Source organism: Manis pentadactyla, chromosome 11 (assembly GCF_030020395.1).
Source record: "Manis pentadactyla isolate mManPen7 chromosome 11, mManPen7.hap1, whole genome shotgun sequence".
Lineage (NCBI taxonomy): Eukaryota > Metazoa > Chordata > Mammalia > Pholidota > Manidae > Manis > Manis pentadactyla.
The window spans coordinates 27,270,915-27,293,544 of record NC_080029.1 but is presented as its reverse complement, the minus strand read 5'-3'; the positions used below and the strand labels follow the sequence as shown (position 1 = coordinate 27,293,544).

At 36.3% G+C, this 22,630-nt stretch overlaps 1 protein-coding gene across 3 annotated transcripts in view; it reads left to right on the top strand.

The window, feature by feature from the left end:
• The window catches only part of YLPM1 (YLP motif containing 1), a 65,273-nt gene that overhangs the window by 16,364 nt on the left and 26,279 nt on the right, over positions 1-22,630 (top strand). For all 3 annotated transcript variants that reach the window (XR_005030449.2, XM_036913179.2, XM_036913178.2), the window contains exons 5-6: positions 13,810-15,918; positions 18,529-18,649. Coding sequence is in view for 2 of the 3 variants with exons in the window: in XM_036913179.2 (XP_036769074.2) it covers positions 13,810-15,918; positions 18,529-18,649 (2,230 nt within the window). In the remaining variant the exon portion in view is untranslated. The remainder of the gene's footprint in view (positions 1-13,809; positions 15,919-18,528; positions 18,650-22,630) is intronic.

The following is a 22,630-nucleotide window of genomic DNA, read 5'->3' as shown; positions in this document are numbered from 1 at the left end:
CCTTCCTTTTTTCTTTTTGTTTTTTTTCTGTCATTTACCTACCTACCAAATCTTGACTTTATAAATTTAGGACCAGTTTTAAGTTTTTTCTTGGCTCAAGGTTTCAGTGCTAGGAGGATCCAAGCAATTATTTATTGCAATTCACATTTTTTTGCACTTTAGTTTGTCATCCTGGATCTTGCACATATTACCTTATTTATTCTTCTCAGTGACCTCATGAAACAAATAAGGGAAGCTGAGATTTAGAAAGATTATAGATTACCTCAGATGACATAGCTAGTAAGTGGTTGAGATGGGATTAGAATCCAAGGCCTTCTTATCTACTTTTAAGTCTATTGTACTTCCTATGGCAAGCAGTTGATGGCCTCTGCTTGAACATTGAATATGAAAAGGAAAACTGTCACTTAAGATATTGACAGTTTTCTAGAAGGCTCATTTCTTACGTTAAACCTAAATGTGTAGCTGTAACTTCTACTTGATTCTGCCTCTTGGTGCAGCACATAATGAATGATCTTATACCTCTTCTGCAGTTTGTCCCCGCAGTTATTTAAACACTACCCTCTTGTCTCCCTGGCCCTCCCCTACCTACTCTGATCTGCCATCACATAAGCTCAGGTTTCTTCCTTTCTTTTCACACTTATGTTGGTTCTAGCTGCCTCCTGCTTTATTGTATTGCTCACTATCCTTTGAAGGGCCTTGGTTTGTCAGTCTCCTTCAGAATGACACTTAAGATGCATAGGACCACAGATCTATTACCAAGTTCATTATAAATATACTTACATAACTGAACAAATTGCTTTTGTGGTGGTGGTGATTAGCATACTCACTGTTTTGACTCATGTTGAGCTTGATTTCAGTTTGGCTTCCCAGGTCTTTTCTACATTAGTTGTTACTAAGCCAAGTCTCTCATCTTGAACTTATACAATTGTTTTTATTTTGTTTTGCTCTTTTCTTCTTCTACTACCTAATTTTTACATTTCATCTAGTTAAATTTGGGCCAAAATTCTAGTCTGCTGAAATCTTATTGAATATTGATTGTATCATTCTGAGGTATGAGATACCCCTCCCCAGCTTTTTCACCTCCATCTTTAATAAGGATGCTTTTTTCTGTCCTGGAATTGGATCCTGCTCACATTATCTACCTTGTTTTAAAAACCTTTCCCCAATCTAGTTTATGTCATTGTCGTTTCTATTAACCTTGTATGTCTTTTGCTCACTTAACCCATATGAAGTGTAGTTCATGACTGTTACTCCAGGCATATTTCTTTTTTCTCCCATGTAACTAAATAAAAAATATTAATAGAAAGCTGGTTAGTGAGTGAGAGAGACTGAGGTAATCCACACTATTAAGGAACTTGTAAATTTCCTTTATTGGTTGAATTCATAGTTTGCTATGAATGAATAACTGATATGGTAAGACCATTCTTATTTGTTAAACAAAGATGGGTATGAAGACAAGAATTGCAAACTAATTTACCAGGAATATGCTATAAAATAAAGTATTGTAAATTACTTGGAGTTTCTACAAAATCCAGATTTAGGCTGCTTGCTAAAAACTGAAGGTTTCCAAAAAGTCAAGTGATATAACTGCATCATGTGTAAATAGCATACCACATTGTTGGACATCTAGGGCAGCTGTTTTGAAACTATGTATTTGTGTTTGTGTATACCTTTGATCCATCAAGTCTTCTAGAAGGCTATTACTATTCCAGTGAACTATCATGTCAGTGTTGGTTTCCTAGAACCTTATATTTTTCATTAATAAAACTTGTTTATTAAAAGGTAACATACAGAGGTGTGCACAATCATAAATGTACAGCTTAGTGAATTTTTGTAAAGTAGACACACCATGTTATTGCTACTCAGAACAAAACATAGAGATTACTAGTGTCTGAGAAATCCCTCTCATGTCCCTTCCCATTTTCCCTCAGCCCAAAGAAAGCCACTATACCAATTTTTTATGCCATAGATCAGTTTTGCCTGTTTTTGAACTTTATAAAAATGGAATCATACCATATATACCCTTTTGAGTCTGGCATCTTTCACTTGACATATATTATTGTGAGATTTGTCCCATGTTGTGTGTGTCGCTGTAGTTTGTTCATTCTCATTCCTGTGCAACATTTTATTGTATGAAAATACCACAGTCTGGTTATCCATTCTGATATTGATGGTCATTTAAGTTTTTTGGTTATTATGAAATATACTGCTTGTGTCTTTTGATGCTCTCTGTGTCCCTTCAGATGCATATATGTGTGTGTATTTAATTTTGTTTGGATGCATACCAAGGATTGGAATTGCTTGATCATAGGGTATGTATATGTTCTGTTTTGATAGGTATCATGTTTTCCAAAGTGGTTGTGTCAGTTCACACTCTCACCAGATGTTCCTTGTTCAGTTTTTTTGTGTCCTCATCAACACTTGGTATTGTTAAACTTTTAAATTTTAGCAATCTTGGTGGATGTCTAGTGGTTTTAATTTATAGTTCCCTAGTGATGAATGCATTTGACTTCATTTCCATTTGATTATTGTTCAGTTGGATTTCCTGTTTTGTGAAATGTTGATTTAGTCTTTTGCCTATTTTTCTATTGGGTTATGGTTTTTATTACTGATTTGTAGTTCTTTGTGTATATCAGTTATAGATATAACTTTGTAAATATCATGCTTTGCCATTATATGTCCATATTGCCTTGACTATTTTTCACTTTGCAGCTCTTTTTCCTTTCTTATTCTTCAGTGTTCCTGAAAAGTAAGTTTCATCATTTTCCAGTGAACCCTTTTTAGTTTTTAAATTTTAAAATAATTTATTAGAAATTTCAATAAAAATCTTGAGAGAGGAAACTCTTTGTATCAAATAAAGTTGGGCATGCAAACATCATAAAAGATGAAATAATTCTCATATTCTTTTTGCAATGCAGGATGGTCCAGCTTCTTGCCATAAAATATTATGTGAAGTCATTCCTGTGTAATAATTAAGTGGATGATATTTCCTTTCTGTCCTCATCTTAACTTTATGAATATTTATCTAGGATGTTGTCATCTGAGGACTTAGAGTCTGAGATTTCATTTACGTGGTCAGTTTCGTATCTTTATTAGAGCCTACAGTGCTGCTATCTCAGCATTTATTTTTTGATATTGACACAACTTTGTCACTTTTCTTTGTCATCACAGTCAGGAAATGAAAATTTCTGAATTCTCAGTTGTGCTAAGTGAAGCCTAAAAGCGGGCAGCAATATTTTGGGTAATGCAAGGGGTGTGACAGCTTATTTCAGTTTTGCTTCATCCTTCTAGGTTTTTCCATCATTCTTTAGTTTTCATATTTTAATCTTCTTAAGCACAGTTGGGGATAATTGATAAGTAGTGGTGAGTAATACTTCTAGGATAAAGAAATTGTAAGATGTTTTAAGATATAAGGGAAAAATCACTTAATATCCCATAATGTGTCTTATATTTATGAAAGAATCCAGTGGACCTATGTAGTAGTTGCAAGATGATGTAAGTTTTTTTCTTTTTTTTCTATATGTTCTTGAGAAGGCCTATAAGAAAAGAAGTCATGAAATGTCAATCCTTACAAATAGAACTGTTAAAAAAAAAAAAGACTCGAAAACTATAGTTAGATCCAGTGAACCCAGGAGAACCACAAGGGTTAATGATGCCTTTTGATTTATAGGAATTCTTGATTTAATTTAGTAGTCCAATTAAGTGGTATTTTTCTTTATAGTTAATACTTTTTTGTGTCCTGTTTAAGAAATTTCTGTTTACTCCAAGGCCATAAATAACAATTACCCTATTAACCTATTTTATCTTACATCTTTTATTGTTTTACCTTTTATTTTTAAATCAACTATCCATATAGAATTGATTTTTTTGTTAATATATGCTGTGAGGTAGGAGTCAGGTTTATTATTTTCCATATGGTTATCCAATCGACCCCTCTGCTATTTATTGAAAAGTCATCCTTTCATTACTACTTTGTGGTTTTTCCTTTATCATAAGCCAAGTGACTATATATGTGGATTTGTTTCTGGACTCTCTCCCTTTGGTCTATTTGTCTGTCCCTGTCCTGTGTCATAATGTTTTACTTACTGTAGTTTCATAGTAAATTTTGATATCTCTTAGTGTAAGTCCTCCAATTCTGTTTCTAGATCAGAGGTTGGCCAACTTTCTGTGATGGACCAGAAGGTAAATATTTTTAAGGTTTTGAGGGTGTTTGGTCTCTTTCAACTGTTTTTCTTCCTTTTCCTTTCTTTTTAACCTTTAAAAATATGGAAAATCACTCTTAACTGGATTTTGCCTGTGAGCCATAGTTTGCTGACCGCTAATCTAGATTGTCTTGACCAATCTTGGTCCTTTTCTGTTTCCCATACAACTCATAGAATCAGCTTGTCAATTTTAAAAAGCCTGATCGAATTTTGATGAGCATTGATTTAATCTATTGACCATTTTGAGAAATTGACCCCTATAGTATCAAGGCTTCCTTATTGGTCACATCTTACTTTCCTATTGGTTTAGGATTGGTATTGTGGGCCTCTTCCATTCTATAGCTGTCTTACTAGGATTAGGAAGGGACTGTGAACACTGTAGTTTTACTTTATGCTTCCATTTGTCATGGTTGTTCCTATTTATAGTGATTACTTCTCTTTGGGAATTTTGATTTTAGGATCTCCATTATACATATTAGAAAATAGGCATTATTTCATATGAAAACTAAAAGGTCAGGAATTTGATTCCAGAATTTAATATCTTGTAATTTCCATGGCCTGCTGATTTGAGCATTTTTATGTAGATATTGTGATAATCAAACATTACCTTTTTAAGGGTACTTCTCATGCCTTTTTAATTTTAATACTGAATTTGGAGTATATTTTTTATATTGAATTCTGAAATTTTTATACCGAGCTCTAATGGTTTCATACCTAGTTTTAGGGGGTTTATTTTTTAGAGGTTTATAAATACTTAACTGTACAAAAGTTTTCTAAATAGTTAAACACCAAATATTGTTTACTTTTGTTATCATCCAACTGGTGTGCAATGCATGCATTTTATTTATGATTATATTTAGTGAATTTATACTGTTTGTACTTTATTTCAAATACATTTATTATATTTTTAAAAGAACATAGTATTTCATTGTATTGATGTAAAGATGACTTATTTTGTACATATTTTTAATATGAGTCTCTCTTAATATACTTATTTCAAAGTCCTAAAAACTCTTTACTTTTATGTGTCAAAAAGGTTTTGATAGTCTAACATTTCATAACATCCTTGAACTTTGAAAATATGAAAGTGTAGTATTGATAATTGCCATTTATATGTAGTATTGAAAGTATATTTCAGTTGGTTTGAAGTTTTCTGACCCCTAAAGTAAGAATAATGTGATGACTCTAGCTGTTGATCAGCAATTTAATCTGAAAGCAAACACCCTATCTTTTCATGGAAACCTCACATTGTATGTGCAGGCCTGAGGCTTGCAGTAATGAATTCATTACCTTTTACAACCTTTTTGCTATGTTCTATTTTTCCTTTTTATCTGCACACCTAGTGCCTCCTGCTTCTGTTATCCTTTCCTCGGGCCTTTACACATGTTCCTCTCTGTCTGAAATCCTTTTCCTGTCATTTTTTGCTTTTCAAATTTCTATTTTTCCTGCCCCACAGGTGGCAATTCAGTAATTATGTGTTGAGATCCTTCTGATCTCAAGACAAATCTCTGGCCAACTCATTTTTGCTTTGCCCAGCTGTGCCAAGCCTTCACTACTGTTGCTGCTTTCTCTGTCTTAGCAAACATTTTAATTTTGCTTTATATCTTTAATTTAGCTTTCTGCCTCACTGAGAAAATCAAAGTGCCTTAAGCCCAGTAAAATTCACTTTCTTCCTTTCCCTTTACCTTACCATCCTTATCTTCTTTCTTGTAGTCTCAGAAGCAGCCCTTCTTCTGGTTAGGGCTAATCCTTTCTCTGTATCCTTTAAAGAAACACATTTCACATTTTTATCAAAGTGATTTATACACATAGTTTAAAAAATCAAGAAAAACAGGCACCCACTACCCCAAGCCATCCTCGATGTGTTTCCTAATGACATCTTCTTTTAATTCTTTAGCTGTTTCTTTGGATAGTTATCTTTATATCACTAAATAATATGTGGTTACTTGCCTGACTTACACGTTTTAGATATTATACAGGCATATCTTGGCAACATTGTAGGTTCCAGACCACCTCAATAAGTGAGTATCACAATAAAGCAAGTCCAATTAATTTTTTGGTTTACCAGTGCATATAAAAGTTAGCTTTATGCTATCCTGTGTTCTGTTACATGTGCCATAGCATTGTGTCTAAAAAAACAAAATCACATGCCTTAATTTTAAAATACTTTATTGATAAAAAATATTGTCCATATGAGCTTTGAATGAGTTGTATTTGCTGATCACAGATCACCATAACAGACATAATCATAATTTTAAAAATGTGAAATATCACAAGAATTACTAAAATGTGACACAGAGACACAAAGTGAGTGAATGCTGTTGGAAGAATGGCCCCAATAGACCTGCTCAAGGTAGGATTGCACAAACCTTCAATTTGTAAAACATTCAATATCTGCAAAGCACAATAAAGCTAAGTGCAATAAAATGAGGTACGCCTGTATATTTGCTCCTATTCTGTAGATAAAAGTTTATTCTTACACTACTCTCTAACCCAATCCATCCAATATATTTATATCACTACATTTGGATAAATCAGTAAACAGTGTTGTTCTTTACAGAGGTAAGCAGTGGACTATGAGTACATTTTCTTTAGTGTAATTTCTTTTAGAATTTCTAGTTGTCATTCTTCTTGCAAAGTCTTTAAAATATTTCTTCAAAAGCATCATTTCTTTTTCTCTTGAGGAGATCTCTTCCAAATTCATGTATTTCCTTGCTTTTGCCTGGACTTTGTGGCTAGTTGCTTGCTTTCAAGATCTGCCATGTGTCTGTAACTCCAACATTTCCCTTGGCTGTCCTCCTGAATTGGATTCACTGTTTATTGAATCTCATAGCTTCCTGTTTATGGTGTACTGCCTCTTTTTGCCAGAGTACATGCTCAGGTAACTTACTAAAAAATTGTGGGTTAGAGATAAGTTTTCTTAGTCCACGCTTGTCTGAAAATATTTTTATTCTAGTCTCACACTTGATTAATAATTTGGATGTAGAATTTGAAGTCATTTTTAAAATTATAATTTATTTAAGTAAAAAATAAAACAAAAACAGTTCACCCATTTCTCCCACCCCCCTCCTGCTACCTCTGGCAACCAGTAGTCCTCTGTATCTGTGAACTTAGGTTTTTATTTATTTATTTTTAGATTCCACATATAAGAGGTCATTCAGTATTTGTCCTCCTCTGTCTGACTTAATTCATAGCATAATGCCCTCAACGTCCATCCATGTTGCAAATGGCAAGATTTCATTCTTTTTTATGGCTGAATAATATCCCATTGTTTATATGTATGTATGTATATGTGTACACACAGCACAGTTTCTTATCCATTTCATCCGTTGATGGACACTTAGGCTCTTTGCATGTCTTGACTGTTGAAGATAATACTGCAGTGAACATGGGGTGCATGTATCTTTTCCAGTTAGTGTTTTCATTTTCTTTGGCTAAATACCCAGAAGTGGAATTGCTGGATCATATGGTAGATCTGTTTTAATTTTTTGAGTAATTTCCATACTCTTTCCCATCATGGCTGCTCCCGTGTACATTCCCACCAACAGTGCACAACAAGAGTTCCCTTTTCTCCATATCCTCACCACTTGTTATTTATAGTCTTTTTGGTAATAATCATTCTAACAGGTGTGAGGTGATATCTCACTGTGGTTATGATTTGCATTCCCCTGATGATTGATATAGAGCATCTTTTCATGTACCCACTGGCCATCTTTATAAAAATGTCTATTCAGATCTTCTGCCCATTTTTTAATAGGATAATTTGGGTTTCTTTGCTGCTGAGTTGTATGAGTTTTTTATATTTTTAAAATATTAGCCCCTTATGTTTTCTCCCTTTCAGTAGGTTGCCTTTTCATTTTTGTTGATGCTTTCTTTTCCTGTGCAGAAGCTTTTTAGTTTGATATGGTACCACTTGTTTATTCTTGCTTTTGTTTCTTTTGCTGCCAGTGTCAAATTCAAGAAGACATCTCTAAGACCTATGTCAAAGAGCTTACCATCTGTGTTTTCTTCTAGGAGTTTTATGGTTTCAGGTCTTACATTCAACTCTACTCTGTTTTGAGTTAATGTTTGTGTATGGTGTAAGATAGTGGTCCACTTTCATCCTTTTGTATGTGTTGGTCCAGATTTCCCAGCACCATTTATTGAAGAGACTGTCCTTTCCTCATGATGTATTCTTGGCTCATTTGTCATAAATTAATTGGCCATATATGTGGGTTTATTTGGCTTTCTATTCTGTTACACTGATTTATGTGTCTGTTGTTATGACAATACCATGCTGTTTAAACTGTTTACATAACATTTATTGAAGTTGGACATAATTATTCCTCAAGGTTTGGGGATCATTGTTTTATTTTATTCTGTCACCTTGTATAGCTGTTGTGCTATTCAGCTTCTTTTCCTTTTCAGATGCCTTCTCCCTACTGCCAGAAACTTTTTTTTAATCGCTAGTATTCCAAAACTTAATAGTGTTTTTTTGCTTATTTTTCATTTGTTTAGTTTTATAAATTGTATTGAAGACTTAATGAGCTGGGCCCTTTCTGTCTGGCCTGTATAGTCCCTTAACTCTGGAAAATCTCTTTGTGCTATTTCTTTATTAATTTTTTCTCTTGTTTTCTGTTGATTTCTTTCTGGCACTCATCATTAATAGAATTTTGGCTGTGCTAGATTGATTATATTTGTCTCTTCTCTCTCATTTTGCTGTACTTGCTGAGAGACTTCTAATGCTTTTCTTTTTTTGGTATCATTAATATACAATTACATGAGCAACATTGTGGTTACTAGATTCCTCTCATTATCAAGTCCCCACCACATACCCCATTACAGTCACTGTCCATCAGCATAGTAAGATGCTATAGAGAGTCACTACTTGTCTTATCTGCTGTACTGCCTTCCCTGTCCCCCCCCCCACAGCATTATGTGTGCTAATTGTAATGCCCTTATTCCCCTTCTCCCTCCCTTCCCACCTCCCACCCCCCAGTCCCTTTCCCTTTGGCAACTGTTAGTCTATTCTTGGGTTCTGTGGGTCTGCTGCTGTTTTGTTCCTTCAATTTTTTCTTTGTTCTTATGAAAGAAACAAAGACAGATGAGTGAAATCATTTGGTACTTGTCTTTCTCCGCCTGGCTTATTTCGCTGAGCATAATACCCTCTAGCTCCATCCATGTTGTTGCAAATGATAGGATTTGTTTTCTTCTTATGGCTGAATAATATTCCATTGTGAATATGTACCACATCTTCTTTATCCATTCATCTACTGATGGACACTTAGGTTGCTTCCATTTCTTGGCTATTGTAAATAGTACTGTGATAAACATAGGGGTTCATATGTCTTTTTGAAACTGGGCTGCTGCATTCTTAGGATAAATTCCTAGGAGTGGAATTCCTGGGTCGAATGGTATTTCTACTTTTAGTTTTTTGAGGAACTTCTATACTGCTTTCCACAATGGTTGAACTAGTTTACATTCCCACCAGCAGTGTAGGTGGGTTCCCCTTTCTCCGCATCCTCGCCAGCATTTGTTGTTCTTAGTCTTTTCTATGTTGGCCATCCTAACTGGTATGAGGTGATATCTCACTGTGGTTTTAATTTGCATTTCCCTGATAATTAGTGATGTGGAGCATCTTTTCATGTGCCTGTTGGCCATCTGAATTTCTTCTTTGGAGAATTGTCTGTTCATATCCTCCGCCCATTTTTTAATAGGGTTATTTGCTTTTTGGGTCTTAAGGCTTGTGAGTTCTTTATATAGTTTGGATATTAACCCCTTGTCATATATGTCATTTACAAATATATTCTCCCATACTGTAGAATGCCTTTTTGTTCTGCTGATAGTGTCCTTTGCTGTACAAAAGCTTTTTAGCATGATGTAGTCCCATTTGTTAATTTTTTATTTTGTTTCCTTTGCTTGAGGAGATGCATTCAGATAAAAGTTGCTCATGTTTGTATTCAAGAGATTTTTGCCTGTGTTTTCATCTGAGAGTTTTATGGTTTCATGACTTACATTCAAGTCTTTGATCCATTTTGAGTTTACTTTTGTGTATGGGGTTAGACAATAATCCAATTTCATTCTCTTGCATGTAGCTGTCCGGTTTTGAGACTTCTAATGCTTTTATTGCATTGGAGAATTTTTTAAAGTTTCTGCAGTTCTTCTGGTTCTGATCCCTCTTTATATATATAGAAAATTGTTCTTCATTTATACCTATAAGAATTTCTCTAAGGGTAATTATTTGAGGATTGTTTTTTCAAGTTGTCTTCTGTATTTTATATTATCTGTTTGCTCCAGATTCATGTTCTGGTTGTTGTTGTTTTTTTTTTTATCTCTTCTTTCATTTTGGAGACATTCCTCAGATATCTAGTGTTCCTTGAGTGTCCATTTATATGTAAAAGTGGGAGACACTGACAGTCTGATTGGGACCTCTGTGTATGGTAGGGTGGATTTGCTTCACGTTACAGAACAATAAACTTTGCTAGTGCTAGGGGACCCTCAGATTCAAGAACTTAGAAACTGTTGGCCTAGGGAAAGTCTGGTTGATGGTTCTGGATAAAGATTTTAATTTACATATTTTTAGCCCCAAGTCTTTCTCCTGTCCATCCCCAGCATCCCTGGCACAGAGAATCCTGACCTTCTGTGGGTTTCTTGTGAGTAAGCCACTTTTTGACTGTATCCCCTTCTGCCACCAGCACTCTAAATGCAGCTTCTTCCTGCTCCGTATGTTACCACTCATGTTTGTCCATTGTCTTCCAGAATTTAAAAACAAAATCCTCATCTGCTGGTGGCTCCTCTCTGTTTATAGTGGATTAATTTATATTTAAATTCCATGTAATGATTCTAAAGTCATCCTCACTAGGCTGAAGTACATTTCCCAGAGTCCCTTTCTTATGTTTCTGCTCAGGGTGGGTCACAAGGGAGATTTTGCATCTAACATGAAACATTTATCCCAAACAACCAAAACACTCTAACCCCTTGGGGAAATTTTCATTCTTCTAGCTGGTTCACATTCGCTCTTTGATATTCTGTAACTTAAATTCTGAGATATAAAACTAACTCTTATTAATTTATCTTGTGTTAGACAAGAAGGAAGAAAACTCAACCAAAAATATTTCAGTAATACATATGTATATATTTAAACATGTCAAATTAAGGAAGAAATATTCATAATCGTCAGTCCTTATTTCTGCAACAGGTCGTGTAATCATAGTTGTTATTTATAACTATCTTTTCCGCAACCCTTTCTGTATTTCCTTTGCTCTGAGCAAGCACCTCAGCTGGCCTGGTTCCTTGCTTAGTGACCTAAACCTTCATTCTTGGAAGGTCTGGGCTTTTCAGATTCCTGCCTGAACTAAGTTATTGTAGTTTTCCATTAATGTAATCACAGGACATGGAAATATTAAGTGGTGTCCTAGAGGATCCCTGCATTTCAGACATACTCCTCTTCACCCTCACTGTTTAGTAGTAACTCAGCTTCCCTTTGAAAGTCAGGATCAATCAGTCACCCCCATCCAGAATAGTAACTCCCTTCTTTGCCTGTTGATTCAGAACCCAAAGTGGCCAGGTGGCAGTCTCAACTTAAGTTTAATACAGCCATAGTTGTGTACCTGGATGGAAGCATTCTTCTCTTTGAAACTAAAACCAGCAAAGCCTAATGTCACAGGACTAGGAAATAAATATTTTGGTGAAAATGAATTTATTACTAGTCATTGAATTCCCAAACAAATGAAAGAAAAATCCTTCTATTTCTCATTAGAGACACGAAAGGTGTTACCATCCACTCAGTCACTTAAGCCAGAAACCTTGAAATCATCCTAAATTCTTCCCTTTTGCTCTATTCTTTTATCCCACCTGTTAGAAAATCCTATTAGTTTTACCTTCCCTCACGTCTCTGAATTTTTATCTCTTTCTCTACATCCTCATATCAGTCACTGCCTTAAAACAGCATTCACCTTCACTTACCCACATTGTAGAAATGATCTGCAATAAACTTTTCCCACCTGGCATCTCTACTTCTCTGTTAGAGCATATTTAATGGCTCTAAGTGTTTATAAGGTAATTCCTAACTTCTTACCTGGCTAAATTGATTCATCTGTTGTAACAGAGATCCAAAGTCACATGGCTGTACTAAGTTGGAGATTTATTATCTCTCAGGACTTATGTGATGGCTCTACAGTGTCAGGAACACATGTTCCTTCTAATTTGTAGCTTAACCATCCCTTAGTATGTTGCTCTTATCTACATGTTTCAGGATACTTCACCACCATGTCAAAGCCAGCATGAAAAAGGAAATGGTGAAGAGGAGGATGCAGGGTTCCCTTTAAATTAGGATACAACCCAGACTAAGATACAACCCTAAGAACCCACTCTCAACCCATTGGCGAGAACATGGCTGCAAGTTTTAGCTATAAGAGTTTGAGAAAAAGAGCCATAAGTCTGGCTGGCTTTGTGTCCAGCTAAAAATAGAGGCTCAATTACTGTAAGAAAAGGGGGAATGGATATTGGAGGAGCACCCAGTAGTGTCTACTACATGAAGCATACAAGGTCTTCTAGAGATGACCCTTGACTGCCTTTCTACCTTACCTCTTAGTGCCCTGTTTTTCTATTCCCACCTCTTCCCCAGCTCTCCTGACTCTGTCTGCTCTTTGCTTCAGCTATGCTAAACTGTTTGTACTTCCAAACATGCTGTGCTGGTATGTAGTTCTCTGCCTTTCCTCATAATGCCTTCTTAGCTTGAGATGTCCTTGCCATCTACTCCCCTCAGCTCCACTACACTCTGTTAGCCTTTGGAGAATTTGTCTTTGGAGACTTAATTTAACCATCTTCTGTTGTGTAAAGCCTTTGTTGGACAGCACTCCCTCATCTTGGTAGAATTGACCATTCCCTCCTCTGTTGCCTTTATTATATGCAGATAGACTTTAATAATTGCACCTTTTGGTGCTAATTTATACTTAGATTCTCTTTCTCCTAGATTGTAAATCCTTTGAGGGCACAGATGACATTTTATTCATATATCCCTTGGATGTACTATGGTGTCTGACAGACAGGGGATATGTGCTAAATATTTACTGAATGAGCAAATGGGTCTCTAACAGAAATATCTCTGTCCAAACTTTAAAAATGTCAGGGCACACTTTAAAGATTCAGCTGGCTGTTTTCTTTTTTTAAACCTCATCAGTTAAGATGATAATGCTAGCTCCAACAATATAATAATCATCCTATATTATCTTAGTTGTTTCATATTTAGTTTTTAGTTATATTTTCATTCTAAGAGCACTCTTAGTTCACTATGGGATTTTTTTCTGTTTAAAATGAGTGGGTTTTTCTGTCTAAGGCACAATGTTTGTAATTGCTTTTTAACAATTCAGTTTATCAGTGATTTGCTGCAGGTGCTATGTTGAAGTGAATTAGATCTAATACTGACATGATTTCCAAAGTCTGTCCTAAGACCTGAGCACTGCCACCTTAGTGTACTGGTTGCAAGACGCAGATAACTCAGAATGTGTTTAATGACTGAATGAGTCATTGTTGTAAACAGATATTAAGGCAAGATTGCCTTAAGTATTCTTACATGGAGAATTTTCTGCTTTTCTGTCTTGAGTAATATATTTTGTTTTACTTGTAGATTTGATGGTCCTCGAAGATTTGAGGATTTAGGGACAAGGTGTGAAGGACCGAGACCCAAAGGGCCTCGTTTTGAAGGAAATCGCCCTGATGGGCCAAGACCCAGATACGAAGGTCACCCAGCAGAGGGCACTAAAAGCAAATGGGGAATGATTCCCCGGGGGCCTGCTTCTCAGTTTTATATTACTCCCAATACATCCCTCAGTCCTCGACAGAGTGGACCACAATGGAAAGGCCCCAGACCAGCTTATGGACAGCAGCAGTCTAAGTCTCCAGCAGAACCTCTTTCAGGAAACAAAGACTCGTCAGCAGACACTAGTAGTAACCAGCAGAAGAATTTTAAAATGCAGTCAGCTGCATTTTCCATTGCTGCAGATGTAAAGGATGCCAAGGAGGCTCAGTCAAATGAGAATCTAAGTGACTCTCAACAAGAGCCACCTAAAAGCGAAGTCTCAGAAGGGCCCATAGAGCCTTCTAACTGGGACCAGAATTCTCAAAGTATGGAGACTCAAATGGACAAAGCCCAAGCTGATACTCAGCCTGTACCCCTTGCAAATAAACCTGTACCTACTCAATCTACTTTTTCATCAAAAACGGGGGGGATGGAGAGAGGAGCAGCTGTAGCAACATCATCATCATTAACTGCAGATACTGATTTTAAACCTTTGGGTATTGTTCTGCCCCACTCAGAAAACAACCAAGATAAAGGGCTACCTCAGCCAGATAGCAGAGATAATAGATTAGACAGCAGTCGAGGCAGCAACTCTTCTTACAAAGGTCCTGGACAAAGCAGGATGGAAGACACACGGGATAAAGGACTAGTAAATAGAGGTCGAGGCCAGGCAATCAGCCGTGGCCCAGGGTTGGTCAAGCAAGAAGACTTTCGTGAAAAGATGATGGGTAGAAGAGAAGACAGTCGAGAGAAGATGAGCCGAGGAGAAGGCAGCCGGGACAGAGGGTTGGTGAGATCAGGGAGCAGTCGGGAGAAAGTGTCAGGTGTCCTGCAAGGCAGCCAGGACAGGGGTAGAGCTGGCAGCCGAGAAAGGGGACCACCTCGGAGGGCTGGCAGTCAGGAGAGAGGACCCCCTCGAAGGGCCGGGAGTAGGGAGAGAATACCACCCCGAAGAGCTGGGAGCAGGGAGAGGGGACCACCTCGAGCACCTGGCGGTCGGGAAAGGGGACAGGGAAGACCAGATTTTGGTCGTGACAGAGGTCCATTTAGACCAGAACCAGGGGATGGTGGGGAAAAAATGTATCCATATCACCGAGATGAGCCTAGGGCTCCATGGAACCATGGAGAAGAGAGAGGGCATGAAGATTTCCCATTAGATGGTAGAAATGCTCCGGGGGAACGAGAAAGACTTGATGACTGGGATAGAGAGAGATACTGGAGAGAATGTGAACGTGACTATCAAGATGATACACTAGATCCGTATAACAGAGAGGACAGATTCTCAGCACCACAATCTCGGTCTCATGATGGGGATAGACGAGGCCCTTGGTGGGATGACTGGGAAAGAGATCAGGATATGGATGAGGACTACAACAGGGAAATGGACAGGGACTTGGACAGGGATGTGGATCAGATTGGAAGACCCATGGATATGTATGATAGAAATTTGGATAATGAATGGGACAGAGATTATGGGAGACCACTGGATGAACAAGAATCACAGTTTCATGAACGGGATATTCCATCTCTTCCACCTTTACCACCCCTCCCACCTCTTCCACCTTTGGATAGATATCGGGATGATAGATGGAGAGAAGAAAGAAATCGAGACCATGGGTATGATCGAGATTTCCGTGATAGGGGTGAGTTGAGGATCCGAGAGTATCCAGAAAGAGGAGATACATGGCAGGAAAAACGAGATTATATTCCTGACAGAATGGACTGGGAAAGAGAACGGTTGTCAGACAGATGGTACCCATCTGATGTGGATAGACATTCCCCCATGGTGGAACATATGGCCTCCTCACATCATTCTTCTGAAATGATGGGGTCGGATACAAACTTAGACTCTGACCAAGGCCTTGGAGGGGTAATGGTTCTCAGTCAAAGGCAGCATGAAATCATTTTGAAAGCTGCACAAGAACTGAAAATGCTTCGGTAAGTTGACTGCTTAAGATTATTTCTTTTAGCCAAGACCACATTCAGGCTGCTCTTTGTAAAGTGATGTGATATATTTGAGTGGAATCATTTTACTTCGAGTTCTTAGCAAATAATTTTAGTTTATATTTCTGATCACTCAGTGCTGCCTTAGGGTTAGAATGGACATTTAGGAACTGTGTTAATTATAAATTTATGTCCTGGGTTGTGAAAATTTAATAGCCATTCTTGGCCTTTATAGATGTGCTGCTGACATGCCATACCTGTGCATGTTTTAAGTGTCAAACTTCAAGCTTTCCAAGTGCTCTGGATTTCATAGAGCTTGTGTGTAACAACTCCCCCACCCCACCCCCACCAAGGGGGAAGCTTGTGTTTTGGTACTAGATCTGATAGACTTTCTATTCACCAATCTTTGATATGATTTTGAAAAGTGCTTTAAGGATTTATGTTTTTCTCTGTTGATGCTCAGAATGGTTTAGATGGAAGCAGCCTCAGATTTGTCTAACCACTGACACTTTATTTTGGGGATATTTTATCTTTCTGTGTAACTAGAAGCAGATACCTCTACTTGAGGATGTTACTTGTTTCCATATAATCAAGTATTTTCTTTGTGAGATGGAGAATAGAATTTGAATTTCTTGACTTAAAATCACCTTACTGTGTGTAGGTATCTATATAATATTTCCCATGTAGTAGCAATAATGATAAAAGCTAACATTTATTGCATGCTTACTGTGTGCCAGGAACTATACTAGGTGCTTTCTGTATATTAATTTATTTAGTCCTTAAACCAATTATATCCTGAGATAAAAATTTAGAGGAGTCATTGGCAAATTGCAAGCTTTTTGAGTAATTTTCTAGGAATTAGCAGTGTTGTGAGAAAATAAACTAATGGTTAGGTTTTGATATATTCCAATACATTGTGTTTCCTTTATTTACCAATTCTGGTCTGCATTTATGGGTTATACAATTAAAATAACTGAATCTTTATGACTAGAAAAATATTAGGAAAAATACCTGTAGGTTAAGATGAAAAATCACGTGTCTCAGTCGCAAAACAAATTTCTGTGGTCTATAGAAGATAAGCTCTAAGAGGTTTGACTTTGCCAGATTACTCATGAAGAAGATGTGGAAAGCATGCCATAGAACAGTTAATTCACTTTTCAATTATAGATGCCTTTAATTTAACATCTTTGTGCTGGCACTGTGCTCATAATTAAGCATATATTATTTATATCCTCCTGTCTCAAATCCTTATATTTCAAAGGCCTGCAATAATAAGTAGTATTACCCCCAAATCACAAGTGACACTAAAGCTCAGAAAGGTTAAGTCCACTTGGCTAATAAGTGGCAAACTCAGAATTTGAACCCAGTCTGTCTAACTCTAAAATCTGCTTTGTTTATGGAAAACACCAAGCTGATTGGTGTTGCTAAGCTGCCAAGGTTTCTTTACTTTTCTTTTTGAAATTTCCTTTTTATCCATTATGCTTTGTGTAGAAATGCTCAATAAAAGGTGCTTCTTCTTCAACATCCCTTTTTTAAAGCTATAATATAATTAAGCAAACATAAACATAATTAAAATATATGAAGTGATAGATAAGAGTGGTCATAGCTGAACACAAGTAAGCTTTGTTGTATTGGTGTAAAGTCGTAATATGATTTACATGAGGCTGAAAATAATCTTTTTATATACTTAGCTCTTATTTTGTGTCCGTTTGGGTCACTACACTTTACAAAATGTAGGGAGATGATTGTAAAAAGTCTGAAGAGTTTGTAGTAGATGTTACACATGTTTAAGGTGGGCATTGTAAGGAAAGGTAAAAGGAATTTTACCAGAGATTTAAAGAAAAACTTGCAGAGTGACATAATTACGCTTTAGGAATACTAAGTGTTATTCTTAAAGGTATACACTGACAATTGTTCTTACCATATATGCAGCAAGGGCCATAAGCTAAAATGCCCATAAGAGCCAGACAGGTACCTCAAATAAGGAAAAGTGGACCAGTATAACTACTGAGTGTGGTGTGGATTGTGGCAAATTGCTTCGTCTAAAGTGGACAGCTACTACTACACTCAGCTGATCGTTGACATGTGGAACGTAGGTCCAGTATTAGCAAATTTCTTTAAAATTTGAATTTATATGAGATATTTTGCTTTATAAATAACTGCGATTAATTCAGATTTTAAAAACTGATGTGAAAGTCAAATTTAAAAAACATTTCTAGGCCATATTTGGCTTATAATAGGCTACCATTTTGCAATCTCTGGGCTAAAGAGTACTGAACAACCACAAAAATACCAAGGGAGCTTTTGGTTGGATGAATGAAAAACATGACAAGTAGATGAGATACTAGAATAGACTAGTGAGGAAGATTGTAGAATCTGTCCTTGAAGATCTTCAGTAATTTATAATTATTTGTAAGATGTAGATGACTGACCTGTTAGCTACATAAAGAGAAGAGTGTGTTACCCCAGAAGTGCTGTGTGGACAACATAGAGGGTTTTAAATGAACAAGTTTTTTAGGTCTTTTTTTCTTCGATATTAATTGTAGTCATTTAGGAATGGAGTAGGCATGCCTTATGTACAATGGCAATTTTATTTGTTTACAGGGAACAGAAAGAACAGCTTCAAAAGATGAAGGACTTTGGGCCTGAGCCACAGATGCCTGACCACTTACCACCTCAGGATTCGAGATTGCAGAACACAACTTCAAGACCTGGAATGTATCCGGTATGGGAAAATGTGTGCTCAGAAAATGAAATGGTTCCTACTTTGTATATTTGTATGTTGTTTGATTTTCTTGTATTACAATAAGTATAAATTTCCTCTACAAAAAATGTGAAATTTGGAAAAGTAAAAAGCTAATGGCAGTTGACCTTTGAAAAAGGTCAAAAGTATGACAAACCCTTACCTGAGCCTCATAGTCTCCCCACCTCTTCAGGTTGCTTGTCCTTCAGCTATGGAAGAGGTCAGACATCAGGCCCTAGTTTAGGCCTTAAAGTTATGTTAAAGACTGTGATTAAGCTCTCCCTTTGTTTTGTTTTTGTCGTCATTGTTGTTTGTTGTACCTTTAAGCCAGTGATGGGCTTTAAAAATGTTTCCATGCAAATAACTTTATAAAAACACAGTAAGAGAGAAAAAACACTATTGAACCATTTCATCAAATTAACCCTTTTAATTTCAAAGTTCCCTTGTATCCTAGTCTGATATATAACACTCATACATAGTTGTTGACATCAACGAGTATCATGATGTTGATCCCCCAAATCATATCTGCTGACCTGTGTATACACCCATCTGCCTGCAGGGTTTCTCTCTGGATGTGTCTCCAGTCAAACTCAGCATATTTCAAATGGAGCTCTTATCATTCTCTAATAAACTTGTTCTTTCTCTTCACCATCACCTAGTCACCCAAACTTGAAACCTGGAAATCAACCATAACTCCTTCCTCCGTCCTACCCTTCCATGTCCAGTCATTCTATTGATTGATTTTGCTACCTTTTTAATATGGTTCAAATATTCTGTTTTCTCCTTCCCACAACCTCAGTTCTACCCATCAGTTCTTGTCTAGATTATTTCTAAAGCCTTCTAATTCATTTCTTTCCATGTCATTCCCCTCTGATCTATTCTCCATTCTGCTGCCAGAGTAATTATCTTATTGCATTTTTTAATCAAATTTTGAGGTATAATTTATATACCATAACCCATTTTAAGTCTACAGTTTTGAGTTTTGACAAATTTATACCAAAAGATAAAGAAATTTCCATCACCCAAAAAAGTTCTGTCATGCCACTTTGTAGTCAAGACTACCCCAACGCTCCACTTTAGACAGCACTGATGTGATTTCTGGCCCAAATGGACATTTAAAACATAAATCTTACCATGTTGTGCCCTGGCTCTAGAACTTGTTAGTATTCCCCCATGGCTTTCAGGATAAAATTTAGATTCTTATGCGTAGCCTTTTATGTTCTTCTGAGCAAGTTGGCTTGACCTCTTCTTATCATTACTTGCTACTCCACTCTCCTACACCCTACTTTGCCTCCATCCACATGGAGCTTCTTAGAATTCTGTGAGGGTGCCAGGCTTTTCCATGCCTTTACACATGCATGTTGTTCTCTAAACCTGGAGTTTGTTTTCTTTTTCTTCCTATCTCCTTCTTTAATTAGTTCATTATTGTTCATTTACTAGAACTCAGCTCTGTATCTTCTCTTTCACATGTGTAAGATGACAGTCTGCACTTGTACCCCATAACATCTTGTTTGGGCTTCTGTCATAGCCTTTATCATACTGTATTTTGATTGTCTGTTTTCTTGTCTGTCTTTCCTTCTAAACTGAGCCCATAAGGATAAGAATTATGTCTTTTATTTTTGCATCTCTTGGCAAATAGTAGAAGCTCCAGATTATAGATCCACATTTCTGCTTTATTCACTTAACAAATCATAAACATTTTTCCATATTGCCATATGCTGTATTACTTTCAGTGCATAATAATTTATTAAAACTTCGATTTGTGTTGGACATTTGTTTCTAATCTTTCACTAGTGTTATTATTACAACTTCAATGAGTGTCTTTGAATCAAGTTCTTATTTTAGATAAGTTCTTAAAAGTAATTAAATTCCCAAAATGAAATATTTCAGTTAAGGAATAAGGACATTTTTAATGATTCCTGTAATATAGCCAGCAGCTCTCTAAAGTAGTTGTATATCTGTACAATAGCCTTGCAAGCGATAGCTACTTAATATTCTTGATAGATTTAATAGTTTTAATAAAATGTTTTAACATTCATTTTTGATAATTAGTAAGCATGAATATTTTTCCATATTTCTTCATTATATTTCTTCTTATGGAAGTTCTTTTTTCTTTACTCATTGGTCTTTTTGACTGTTACAGTTTTTCTTACTAATTTATATCATCCTTCATATATATATTAATCCTTTCTCATATAAACACTGTAGGGGTGTTTTTGTTTTTTGTTTTTTGTTTTTTACAGTTGTAACTGTTGCTTTCACTGTGTAGTATGAAGAAAACACTTTTTGTTTTATTTGTACACATAATCCCAAGAGTTCTTAAGATATTTCAAACATGTCTGGATAGCTGTGTTCCAGACATAATAGCTTTGTTCTATATAGACATTTTCTTAAAGTTTAAAAGTGCCATAACCTAAAGTTTACCTTAGGTAGAGCCATATGTCTCTAGTCTCTAGTGGCCATTAAGTAATGTTTTTACATATTAGTCAAATCCATTTTGTTACTCAAAAAAATTTGTTTTTAAAGCATAGCCTATATGTGAGTAAATATATAAATAATGTATATTGTTGATCTCCAACATCTGAAATAGCTGTCAGTGAAGAACAAGGAAACTAGAAACAATGAAGTAAGAGAAATGGGCAATAAGTGTTTGAATCAGGCTTACAAAGATTAAAATAAAATTTGACAATTGGGTTTCAGTATATCAAGTACATAGGACCCATCTCCCACGGGGTTTCCCAAATTGCTTTGGGAGAAATAATGTTAACATTGCACACTACAGTGGCATCCTTCTTGGAGAGATCATTGAATGTCCCACTTGATTTCTTTGTTTTGTTGTTTCCTGCTGCACATGTTATGTGTTGGTACCAACCTTGCCACAAACTACTGTTGTCAACCAGACAACTGAATAGAAGTGAGGAAGCTAGCTAGAGTTCATTTCTATCACAGGAAATTCACTGTTTTTATGAAGGAGATGGGTCACCAGAGTGGGGAGATTATTTATAGCAGAGGTTCTTAACCAAATGGTGAACATCAGAATTAACTTATGAAGGGTTTGGTTTTGGTTTTGGTTTTTTTAAATTAATTTCAGGACCTCCCCCACAGAAATGCAGTAGGTTTTGGATGGGCCTGGACATTTTGTCTAAGTGGCTTAGCACCCTAGATTTTCTGGACAGAGAAGAAAGAGAGAGTGGTACATTGTGGGAGGAGTGCTACTGTGGAGACAACTTTTTTCCCTTTTTATTTAATAACCTAATTGAGGCATAATTTATACACCATACAATTTTCCAATTGTAAGTGTGTAATTTAGTGATTTTTTAGTAAATTTACTGACTTATGCAACCTTCACTATATCTCAGTTTTAGAACATTTTTATCAATTCAATAAGGTACTTAGGCCAGTTAACATTCATTCCTATCCCAAGTCCCAGGCAAGAGCTAATCCAATTTCTGACAGTGGATTTGCCTCTCTGGACATTTCACCTAAATGGAATCACACAATATGTGGTCTTTTCTGCCCGGCTTCTTTTAGTTAGTATGTTTTCAAGGTTTATCCATGTCATAATTATGAATCAGTACTTCCTTCCTTTTTTATTTTATCTTGATATTCTTAATGTACAACTACTTGAACATTATGGTTACTAGACTCCCCCTATTATCAAGTCCCCCCCACATACCCAATTACAGTCACTGTCCATCAGCATAGTAAGATGCTATAGAATCATTACATGTCTTCTCTGCATATACTGCCTTCCCCATGTCCCCAACCCCCTACATTATGTATGCTAATCGTAATGCCCCATTTTCCCCCTTATCCCTCCTTTCCCACCCATCATCCCCAATCCCTTTCCCTTTGGTAACTGTTAGTCCATTCTTGGGTTCTTTGAGTCTGCTGCTGTTTTCGTCCTTCAGTTTTTGCTTTGCTGTTATACTCCACAGATGAGTGAAATCATTTGATACTTGT